The following is a 13,209-nucleotide window of genomic DNA, read 5'->3' as shown; positions in this document are numbered from 1 at the left end:
CTCCACAGTATTTAGGTAGTTTGCAGTTATTCATCCTTTCTTACATACTGTAGAGTGCGAACACGAATGTTATGACCAACATAGTATAAGTAAGTGTATGATTCTGCATACACTTATCAATGAGATACACGAACTGTGATATGTAGTCTAACCTTCATACGATAACCCTCAAATACTTTCAAATTTAAGGGATATACTCATACAGTATGCGTGGCAAAATAGTTGATTCTGGATTCGAGATTTCCAGTTATGTTAGTAAGCTCATGGACTACTTAATCCACATCAAGCTGGATTTATAAGCTGATTATTGAATAAAATGGTAGAATCTTTTTTAGTGTTGCATATAGTTAAAGTCAGAGACACCTGGAGATGATATAATCTACAGTATACCTAAAATACAGTGATACGACATAGTGTTTGGGCGCCTGCATTATTGTAAAATTGTTTTTTCTTTGTCGCCTGACTCTAAAAGGAACACATATATTAAAATTTACTTTTACTAACTAACTAATATAGAATCTTCAGCTCATTAGCTACATGCTGGTATGAAATCTATACAGTTTTGATATTGATAATAGAATTTAGAATTTAGACTCTAGTTTGTTTCTCCATTTCACGTGATCCCCAAAATATGTAGATATATGATTTAAGTGTTATTTAAAATTTACTTTTACTAATATAGAATCTTCAGCTCATTTGCTACATGCTGGTATAAAATCGATTCCAGTTTTGATATTGATAATAGAATTTAGAATTTAGACTCTAGTTTGTTTCTCCATTTCACGTGATCCCTAAAATGTCTCTGCAATATTAAAAAGTTACGAATTACGAATATACAGTATGTAGATATAATGATTCAAGTGTTATTTAAAATTTACTTTTACTAATATAGAATCTTCAGCTCATTTGCTACATGCTGGTATAAAATCGATTCCAGTTTTGATATTGATAATAGAATTTAGAATTTAGACTCTAGTTTGTTTCTCCATTTCACGTGATCCCTAAAATGTCTCTGCAATATTAAAAAGTTACGAATTACGAATATACAGTATGTAGATATAATGATTCAAGTGTTATTTAAAATTTACTTTTACTAATATAGAATCTTCAGCTCATTTGCTACATGCTGGTATAAAATCGATTACAGTTTTGATATTGATAATAGCATTTCAATAGAATTCTTATAATGTAAAGCAAATGTAAACATGTTGTACAGTACAGTACAGTACAGTATGTCTACAGAGAGACTGTAGTTTGTTTGTACAGTACAGTACAGTATGCGTAATCTACAGTATGTCTACATAGAGACTCTAGTTTGTTTCTCCATTTCACGTGATCAAATTATTTTTAGTATATTATCTCATTCAATGTGGTACTGTACCAATACAGTACCACAACAAACATTGACTGTGTAACAATGTAACACTACTGTACTTAGTGTCCAGTATTGGACTCAATACTGTACCGTACAGTACTGTACACTCACACAGTGTACAGTGTACAGTAATCAGGCAATGGTACTGTACACTGTACACTACTGTATCGAACCCAGCCGACATTACCGACCACAGTTAGACTAGTTAGTACACAATTTCACTCATTTCGTGATTGTGATGACGAATTGAAGTTGACGTTTTATCACCACTTTCCAAGCTTGCAAGGATCGTAAAAGAGAGAATCTAGTTTGTTTCTTTATTTCACGTGATCTCCTTATTTTTAGTATATTATCACATTCAATCATGTACCAATACAGTACCACAACAAACATTGACTGTGTAGCACTGTAACACTACCGTACTTAGTGTCCAGTATTGGACTCAATACTGTACTGTACTGTACACTCACACAGTGTACAGTGTACAGTACTCATGCAATGGTACTGTACACTGTACAGTACCATTGTATTGAACCCAGCCGACATTACCGACCACAGGTAGACTAGTTAGTACAGTACACAATTTCACTCATTTCGTGATTGTGATGACGAATTGAAGTTGACGTTTTATCACCACTTTCCAAGCTTGCAAGAATCGTAAAAGTGAATTAACAATTATACTCCAAAGACAAGGTTAATCTGGTAAATGAGGAAGATGCTAATTAGTCATCACTAATATGTTTTATTAAAGCTTTTAGCGCACAAGGAGTACAATTTTGGGATTTTATACTGCTAGTCCAATGATCAACCAGATTGATCGGACCACCACAGTACTGTATGTGGACGCAGCCGAGACACGTATAGAAGATGTAGCGATGTAGTGATTGAATTATAACAAAACTATGAAATTCTTAGCTGTCTTTACATTCTGGTATAGTATTAATGCAGAAAAGTAAGAATTTGAATCGATAGTAAGTTTTCAAAACGGTGTCACAGTACAGTACAATATAGGATTTGCAAGTCTTATTACAAAAATCGTACAATCGCTAATCATGGAATTGGATGTCGTAACATTTTATTCCAGTATCACGAAATTAATTCATTATTATCAACGAGTTCATAGTATACTGTATAGGTAGGACAGGACCAAGAATGCAATATATGATATTAATACAGTATAGAGGGTAGCCATGTTGTAGTTGATTCTATGTAACTAATTTACAACCTCTCGTCTTGTCTATACAAGTTGATTTTTGATACTGGTTTTCACTTTACATCTGTCACACATCTATTCTCTACCAAAGGCAACATTTATATGCGTAGTTTAATATTTACAGTACAGTATTTCCATTTTTCACATCATACTTCTGAATAATACACTCAGTACATTACTATAGTTTGTTGCTATTAATTAATTATACAGCTACTACCTATTTTACTTGATACTAGTCATGTCAAATGCTAAACCAACGCAACACTGTCCGCTACTGACTTGCTGGTCTCACCGAATCGGATGGATACTAAACAAATAGTAGAACGGCATTACCGTGTGGCTATATTAGTACATAATTACTTCAAAAAATGACTCTCTCTCTCTCTTCACTGAAGTAGTCCTAAGAAAGTGTGGTAGTATTTGGCCAGATCTTGATCAGGCATACCGTGTCGTCATTATCACAGTCCTACGACTAGTGTCAATACCTCCAATGCCACAATATGAGATACTCGAGTCGTAGAAAGTATTAAACGGGGATAATTCAGTGAAGCGTGAATGCAATATAAGATATCGCTGTCACTTACAGTACTTATCAATCGATCCTGATGATTTAGGTAGATGAATGGCTAACAAATTGTAAATATAAATATAAAATTATACCATCTAATCGGATTACTACGTAATGAGACATAGAATAGGATTGTAATTAAATAAATGGTAACATATCTTCATTTTTTTACAAAGAACGCCATTTAAGTCATGGACTTGTAGATACTCTTAGAAATCCATGTGTATGTTGAACAACTTTATATTATGGTTCTGATATCCAGGAAAGAGATGATGAAAGATCATTATAATATCACTGTTACGACCTATATACAAAATCCCGTATGCCATACGAGTACCACCATTCAATTCTTGTTCAGTAGCGGTACTACTGTATCTTTAGAGTATGATGTAGCGTTGCTTTATTAGGGTGTTAAAACGTAAATAATGTAGGATCTTCCTATAAAACGGTCGTAAGGTTTATGTTGTAACGTTAACCATCGATGTCAATAATATACATAAGTACAGTATTTCAATCGCTAAAGCTGATCTCAACTAGTTCAAAATTAATTTACTGATTACACCGCTAAAAAGGATCAAGAAGTTATTTGATGATATTGTAGCTTAGTTGTTCTTCGTAAATTAAATGATAGTGAGGTACAGTAGATAGAAATTTTACGCAGATTCTAATTAATTGTGAATTAATGCATTATATTCCTCGTTTAATGATTATCTCAAATAAATAGCTGTAAAGCTAATGTGTCACACTTTCATTTTCTTATTTCGTGCACACAACAGTCATTGCGAGTTTTACTTAATTATCATCTACTCTTTAGGGAGCTGATATCCCAAAAATCAATTCCGCTCAAGTCTAATAATGCCCAAAGAATTATATTTTAAAGAAAGTCTCGAAGGACTTAATGAACTTGTGGATGGCATCCCTAATGTACAAAAGTTACATAGTTATAAAATTCCGCAGTAAGTTTAGGATTTACAAACCAGTACCAAGCTGTGCGTTGGTTAATATACATTGTCACCTTATTATATAAAGAATAACTTTTAAAGTAACATTGATGGAAAAGTCTAACAGTTACTGATATTCTTTTCTTATCAAGGACTTGTAAAAGCACGAAATCAGTTTTCGACAAGGCCGAATACTACGATAAGTTGGGCGATGAAGAGCTTGCTTATGTTTACTACATGAGATTTTACAAGCTTGTCTTTCTTGTTAGAAAGTTTACAAAATATAAAGCTGAAGCGGTAAGACTGGATATACTGTAGTTACATTAAAATAAAATTTTGCATTCATGGTTACTGTCATCCCTGTACGGATGTAAGATTTGGAGTGATTGTTGTACCTTCTGGGCATGTATAGAATTATCATGACGGCTTAATTGGTATAAAGAATGCCAAATCAGCTATTGATCGCGCATCTGAGCTTCAAGCTAGTTTGAAGGAGAGGTACACAATGTTACAATTTTACTATTTATACGGGCGTAACTATTCAATGAATACTATATAGTTTACATTTATTTCACTTAAAATATTTTAAAGTTTTACCTTTTATACTCGAATTTGTATTGATAATGCTTTTTTATGTACATCTAGATACAATCAGAGAAGTATCAGTGTGGATTCCATAAATCATAGTAAATATAGCGTAGAAGGAAAAGATTTAATATTAATGTCTCCCGTAACTATGAATATTAATAATTTTTTGGTTCACTGCTTAGAGAATGAAGTGCGTAATAATGACAGTGTTGTCACGAAAAACGATCACACAGAGTAAGGAATAGTACATCAATGCCTCGATATCAAACATTCAGAAGTGATACTTCTAGGATACTTGGATTTAGAGCTAGTCTCAATATTATGCGTTAATTAATTAATTAATTAATAAAATAATTTCTGAAATTCTTTGTTAATATTAGAAGTGATAAAGGTAGTTCGATAGACACCGATGACTTGAATGATTTATTGCCTCCAACTTCAAAGACACCGTCTCTTGAGCCTTTAACAAAGAAAGATAGGGTATGAAAATATTAGCTTTCAGATATCTGATAAATAATTATAATTAGTAATAACATTGAAGTTACTTGGTTGTCTTTTTAGGCTTCTGAAGTTCGAAAACTAGAATCGGCTGAATCAGGCCTAAAATTTATGGAATTGAAAACTTTGAGAGAATTTATGATAACGTCACAATCCAAGGTTTGTTTGGCGAATACAGCAGCAATCAGCACTGATCTATTTAATATATGAAAATGGTATATATCAATGTACTGTGTAATGAACTATTAATTATCTGATTATTTCTAGGCTTTAGTCTTAGATATTCGATCATCAAATCACTATCAAACATCAAGAATGTTACATGATCTTTGCATCAACATACCTGAAAGTATAATCGAACCGGGGTAACCAAATTTTTCATTATTGTTATTTTTCTTAAATGGTCCATTACATCGCAGATTGTGATTTGAATGATTGTAGAATTACCACCTCAGGCCATATAGCAAAATTTTTAACCGATGAAACGGATATAAATATTTGGAGTAAAAGATCAGAGTATGACTATATCATCGTAATGGACTGGAATACCAACTCCTCGTTGCGACATGATAACCAGAAGTTGGCTGCACTGATTGATATCATATACAAGGTATGTATCAGTTGGCAAACTTTTAATGAAGATAACAGTTTTTGATATAATGAAAGTATAAACGTTATCCATTCTTTCAGTTTGACAGTTATGCGACCCTTCAGCGGGAACCTCGGGTGTTAGATGGTGGATATGAAAGATGGATGTTAAATTATCCTTCTTTCTGCTCTAACTTTAACGTCATTCAGGTATTAATGGTAACTAAATCATACATAGTATTGGTACATATTGGCGTACTGCTTGCTCAAGTATGTACTTAATTCGTTAGGTATACGTGGAGGAAGATCCAACGAAAATGAGCCATTCATTATGTAAGATTTTTAAGATTTAACTTTTATTAATCAATAAGTTTTATTATATGTATTGCTTCTTTCCAGTTGAGCTTGACTATCCTTCATTACCCTGGGAAGAGCATACCACGGAAACTACCGAAATTGAGTTAATGTACTAAGATAGATTTTAAGAATTTAAGAGATTTCCATCATTATAATAATTGTTGTATATGTTGCAGTGATGAAACTACTACGGATTACTCTACTCGTGAATCTACTAAAGATGAATCTGCTGATAGTACTCCAGTTACTGTAAAATCTGAAGTTAAGCCAACTGCAGATGTTGACATGGATAAAACTAAATCTGTAGACCAAAATAAAGTACCACAGAGGCCAGTCAAACCCGAGAAATTTTCATCGGCGAAAATCGATGGTGAAATATTAGAAAATTCGAAACCTTCAAATACGGATGAAAATCATGAACCAATACAGCATCAGATGATGAAGGCTTTAGAAAGTCATCATACCAAAAGACGAGAAGAAATCGCCGATCGTTACGAGGTTGAACTCAAGAACTTGCAAAAGCAGATTGAACAACAAACAGACCGAGAAAAAGCTTTACTGGAAAAATTGAAACAATCCCAAGATACCATAGAAAATCAACAAAATACAATTGATGGACATGTGTTATTAAAAAAGCAAATGGAAGAACAACTTCTAAAGAAAGAAAAAGAGCTATTAGATAGCGAATCCTTAAAATCAAAGCAGTCGAGTATTACACCTACTTCTCAAGATCTGGAAAAAAAAAATATTTCTGACACGAAAACCGCAGATGAATTGGAAAACAAAAATAGTAACGATAAGCTTCGTAAAAATGAAGAAACAATGAACGAAGATAAGAAAAAGCCAGAGATAGAATTAGTTAATCGTGCAGTAATAAAGCAAAATATAGAAGAGGAAAATAAGAAACAAGCCGAATTAGAAGCTACAAAGCGGCAGCAGGAAGCAAGCCGTAAAGCTTTAGAAGCCGTTAAAATGGAGCTACTAAAAAAACAACAAGAGGAGCTAGAACTACAGAAAAAGAAACAGGAGGAGGAGCAACGTCGTCTTAGCCGCCAGCTGGAACAGGAAAAAAAAATTCAATTGCAACTGAAAGAGCGGCAAATTGTTACTGAGGAACAACAACAAAAAATTCTGTAGGATTCGAGAGCTAATATCGTAAAGAGCCTATATCGTATCTTTGTAATACCCTATTGCTTCAAATTGTAGGAAGGAAGAACGTAAAGTCTTAAATGATAGAGCTGATAACAAGAGTAGGCTATCTGAAGGTTGGGAAAGAATTTTAGATGAACAGACTGGTAGAATTTGCTACTTGGTAATATACATTTTTGATCTCTACATATATTAATTTGTGGCACAGTGGATATTTATTGAACTTTAATATTCAAACGTGCAGAATCGAAAGACAAAAACAAGACAATGGGAGCCACCAGTTCAGTCAAAGAGGTAAAAAACTTGATTATTTATACTTGAATACAAAAAATGTAGACTTACTAAAACTCGGTACTGACTGATTCTTTATCTAAAAGTAACGGAACTATTGGCTTAAACACCGTTAATACGAAACCATCAATTGATCGTGGCTTGAAAGCGACGCCATCAATTAAGTTCGTTTTATAATTCTAAGATATCTTAGAGTTTATTATCTTTATATCTTAGAGTTTATTGTAATCAAAATTCTCTTTCAGAAGCTCCGGTCCTCCTAGCGTCAACAGAGGCAGTAAACCAACAGAGTGCGTTATTACTCCTGCGAAGTTACTACGTTTAGCTCCCGTTCTCGGTTCAGAGGTTAGTTCTATTGTTCTACTGAGCATAACTTTTGGTGCATGACATTGTCTCATAGCTTAAGTACTACCACCTAACAGGGGTATGCTCTAACCGGATTGCGAAACCTTGGTAACACCTGTTACATGAATTCAATCCTACAATGCTTAATAAACAGTGTTCCGCTTACAAAATATTTCCTGACGAGTACATACCGAACAGATCTTAATAGGTCAATACTGTGTTTTCTTAGATTATGAAACGAATATTTATAGATAACGTCATTCTGTTATTTTTTGTCACTACAGAGAAAATCCGTTAGGGATGCATGGAGAGGTGGCTGAAGAATTTGCTACAATTGTACATGCCTCATGGTGCGGCGAATATCGATACATTTCTCCTACTGACTTTAAGGTAATTACACTAATAATTGATGTTTATTTTATGTTATCGTTTAACTTTCAGTAATATTTCCTGCTATAGTTAACTATGAGCAAGTTTGCGGATCGCTTTGCTGGTAATTCTCAACATGATTCGCAAGAACTGCTTATGATCTTACTTGATGGTCTGCATGAAGATATCAATAGGGTATAATTTTCGGCAATTACACTTCGTATTGATATATCAAGATATAATTTTAATATGAATACATAATTTACAGGTTAAGCAGAAAGATTATATCGAAGATGACGATACTAGCCATTTACCTGATGAAGAAGCAGCTAATATTGCATGGGACAGACATAAACGTAGGAATCAATCCATCATTGTGGAACTTTTTCAGGGACAGTTTAAATCTACTTTGGTTTGTCTAACCTGCAATAAAAGATCCGTTACTTTTCAAGTTTTTATGAATCTGTCTGTTCCCTTGCCATCGCATAGATCACATTGTACATTAAACGTAAGCCTGCATTTGGAGCTATCAGAATTCGTCAGATTTACTAATTTTCATCATATTGCTCTTTCACTTCAAGGATTGTTTGGAGCTGTTTAGTAAAGCCGAAAGAGTACAAGGAGACAACAAATGGTAAGCTTATTTTTGGAAAAATAGGTTGCTAGGAGTAGGTTACATAGTTACTTAATCATTCTAGGTTCTGTTCAAAATGTAAATGCTACCGGGAAGCGATGAAAAAGCTTGAGATATGGAAATTACCTCCTGTATTACTTATACATTTTAAGAGGTACTCACTAGTAACATCTTGTCCTTTGCCAGAACTTAAAATCGCTTGTATTCTAAACGATTTCGTACTACAGATTTTCTGGAACTGGATTATACTGGCAGAAAGCCGACACAGCAGTTAATTTCCCGGTCAAGTAAGAATAATTTTAAATTTTTCTAATTTCAGTACTATTACATTCATGATATGCGTATCTTTCGTAATGTCATTTAGCGGCCTTACTTTAAAGAATCAGACAGTAGGACCAAAGCATCGACACTACAATTTATATGCAGTTTCGGTAAATGCAAAAGAATCGTACAAATGCATTTTTTCATGATCTTCCATGTCATTTCTTAAATTCGATGTAGATATATGCTTAACTTGTCAAATTATAACCTCAATCTTTTTTATTACCAGAATCACTATGGAACCCTAGAAGGAGGACATTGTAATGATTAATTATTATAACCTATATGAAAATTAGATTATTTTAAGAATAAGCATTGTCACTTTTCTTTTGATTTGTATAGATACGGCATTCTGCCAGAATCCCTACGCCAAAGAGTGGTACAAATTTGATGATCATATTGTGAGCCGAATATCAAGTAATGATGTAAAGGTAACTGTTAAAGAATATCTTATATTACGATAATTACTGTATTCTACAGTATTACGTATTAACTCTTATGATCAATTTCAGACTTCTTCGGCTTATATATTGTTTTATACATCGTTAAATATCCCACCCCTAAAGCTAAAAAAATTCTCATCTTAAAATAGAGATATGTAAGTATAAATGTAGGTGTGTGTTATATTACTTGTAATGATTAATATACTTATACTGTAAAATGTAACATGAATGTTCTTTATTTCCTTTACTTACAGTACAATAATTTCTGAGTTCCTAAACTCACGGAATGGTGATAATTTCAGATATCATGGGACTAAAATGACAAAGTATATCATATTACTAATTCTTTACTGGCTTAAGCTGCAGGTTGCTAGCGAAAATAATATCCTGTCGTCACTTGAATTTAATATTAAGTCAAACTCTAATCTCTGTACATCTATTATTTATAAATGAAATCATTAAAAGAAAGACAAATACTTACTTCGTCTATGGCTTATAAGCCACGAACGTAACTATAAAGGAGTAACTTTAAATGCTACGAGCGCTTGTAGATTTACTTGAACACTTTTTGTATAAGGCAAAGCATATTGCGAATGAATCACTGCTCTATATGTGATGCATCTAATTTGGTTCAATTCTAAACCAGGAATGTATCCTACTGTACAGCTTTATTATTGTTACGGAATAAATTAGATCGAATTGATCTATTAATGTTCGCCTACCTATACTACCTGCCTATTATGTACGATCACAGCGCATGTAGATACTAGAGTTGCGTCAAGCATAGGTAATGCATCAAATGGTTACAAGTATTATTATATAAGCTGCTTCACATACAGTATCAGAATATGCATAGTAACGTGAGATGGCTAATCACATGTCTCGCTTAATAGCATATAACTACTCATTGTACGAAAGTTGCTAGATTTCTGCTAAAATATTAAATATGGATGTATATCTAAAGAAAGTTATATCCAATAGTTTATATCTCTTAAAAAGTATAAAGCTTTAGTTCCATTATCGGTATAAGCTCTTTTAACTGTAGCTATCATTATGATGAGTTGAGCTTAAGTCAAAAAGTTAATGTGCTTGTGAATATACACGCATATATACTAAAAACTAAGTAAAAAGTATTTAAGTCAAATACTTATCAATACAGTACAGCGGGAATTACAACGGAATTCATTAGTGGCAATGTGCAGCTAGCTAACCGGGACTGGCTAGTATTATATAGTACAGTATATGAACGACCCGCTTTTAAATTTTTGATACATTTAGATGTAAACATATTCGGGCCAATTCGTATTTTTGTAGTTGTTTCATCAGGTGATTTTGGATACCAATCTTAGCTTGAGAATTTTTGCCATTACCTCTGTGTGATGCCTAGCGCATAACAGTGGGTAATCATCCCTATTTAGGTCTAAAGTATCTATTAATTCAGCTTTAACGATTTTCTTAGAAATAACTCATGATATATCATTATTGCGCTCTTGATTCACTGAACAATTTGCTGTATTACAAGTAATATAGCAAATATACTGTTATTTATGTATCCTAATACACGTATATGCGTGCATGTGTATTTATCTATAAAGATTTATATCTATCGATACTCTTTTTTGTGCCTAATCGTAACATTGCGGATGAATAATATAGCATTCATTGTTCTTTACTAATCATCATTACTATTGTCTTCACTATAATATAGTGTGGGACGATGTAGGAATAGCCTAGGATGTCAGATATAAGACAAATATGCAATTTATGATTATAAGATATTGCAGTATTTACAAATCGGTAACATAACTGAATTTTATTATTCAAATCACATATAGATATTTCATTTATAAAAGCTAATTGATACAATGTAACGTAATAGATTTTATGCATATTACTTATATACATTATTATTAAAGATAGAAATTAAACTGAGATCATAGTATTCGATACAACGTCCCAGATCCATAATTTAAGGCTATGGATATTAATCTGTGTGCTTTTGCACTTCCGTAGAGTACCACCTATTCAGTTCTTCGCTCCTTACCTAAGGTAAAAAATGCCCTTTGCTTAATCCTCTAAGCTTCGAAACATCCACAGTACTGTTTTATGACGTATTGTAATTGTTTATTTAATTAAAGGGGGTCACTATGCAATGTAACCATCTCCATATTACTCTTTAAAACGCATGATGGTCAATTAAACTATTTTAGAATATAGAGGAGAGACTCTGGTATATGTATGTATATACATAAATATTAATCTTATATACATTTATTTAGGTTGCAGTTTATCCGTTTACTCGTATATAATGAATTACTAAATGTATTTACGTAAAATTACTCTACAGTACAACTACAGAATTTCAGCTTCAACAGAGGACCAGAGTGAGTAAAACTGTAGCCGAACTTTCAGAAAGTTGCTTAACTAGGATTACTACCGTTAGCGGTTAGCCATATAGTAATTAATGAATTGAACACTATGAGAATAAATATGCGCTGCAGTATATTCATTTAATTTACTTGAGGACACGAAGTTCAGCTACTAGAATTATGAGATTCTAGTGGTCCTTGATTGTATTGATCCATAACTGATACGGAATGTGTAAATGGAAAATCCCTCTACTGAACTAGTAGCGTAGTCACGATATCTCAACAGCATTGTACATTTTTTTTTATTTCTGTACAGTCCTAACGTTATGCGAAAGCTAGTCTAAAAGTAAATGTGCTGGTAAAGTGAATTATTCATGAAACAATAGCGAGCATAGTATGTTACTTATGACTATTGTTACATACTGATCAAGGATAAAAAGACTCCAACATGTTGGACTACCTGCTGATTCTAGTATTCTAACTCCATCAAACTCATAATAGCACTACCAGCAATCATTATCATACTGCATTGCGTCATTGAGTATTATTCCTTTTTTGATATGAATAATTCTTCTTCTTAATAGGCAATACTGTTGACATGCTGTGAAGACAAGACATCAAGACATCAAGACTAGAAAGGACTTACGAATATATATTGTACGATCGACCACTGACTGAGCTAATAAACAAAAGTATGTATAACAAGTACGGTTAAACTGTACATTAATTTTAGTCGTTAGTGGGTCTATTCAATTTTTGTTTTCTCTCACCATGCTAAGATGAGAGCGATGGAATCTATAACCTAGTCTCATTTGGCTAACTACTGTACTGTCCAGCATAGCGAGGCCGCGTGTATAACAGTGTACTATACACCTGTACGTTAAAATAATGTACTATTTGTACGCAAATCGCTAACCTAACGAGTTTACGTATTTTGCTGTAGCAGATGCGTCAGCACTTTAGTCTACTCCGTGTCACGGCTACTTTTACAAGCTAGAGACACTGATAAGGAAAAGGCTCTCTCAATTTTTATCGTGGATTGATGGTAGTTGAAAGAGTGAATCTTAAAATTAGAAAGCAGGAGTAACATCGAGAGAGAACAAGAATTATAATACCACTACCTTCAAACAGTACAGTAAAAATGAAGGTGCCTAATGTTA

At 33.2% G+C, this 13,209-nt stretch overlaps 1 protein-coding gene across 1 annotated transcript; it reads left to right on the top strand.

Annotated features, from left to right (window-relative positions):
• Positions 1-8,035: 8,035 nt before the first annotated feature.
• TRIADDRAFT_19410 (uncharacterized protein) lies at positions 8,036-9,824 on the top strand (the record flags this gene model as incomplete). The annotated part of the gene is made up of 11 exons (XM_002108855.1): positions 8,036-8,121; positions 8,198-8,303; positions 8,373-8,477; positions 8,551-8,790; positions 8,864-8,916; positions 8,981-9,070; positions 9,144-9,203; positions 9,281-9,347; positions 9,467-9,497; positions 9,580-9,668; positions 9,750-9,824. The coding sequence occupies 11 exons, from the start codon at positions 8,036-8,038 to the stop codon at positions 9,822-9,824; spliced, it is 1,002 nt and encodes a 333-aa protein (XP_002108891.1).
• Positions 9,825-13,209: the final 3,385 nt, after the last annotated feature.

Source organism: Trichoplax adhaerens, genomic scaffold (genome assembly GCF_000150275.1).
Source record: "Trichoplax adhaerens TRIADscaffold_1 genomic scaffold, whole genome shotgun sequence".
Classification (NCBI taxonomy): Eukaryota; Metazoa; Placozoa; class Uniplacotomia; order Trichoplacea; family Trichoplacidae; genus Trichoplax; species Trichoplax adhaerens.
This window is presented reverse-complemented; position numbering and strand designations above follow the sequence as displayed.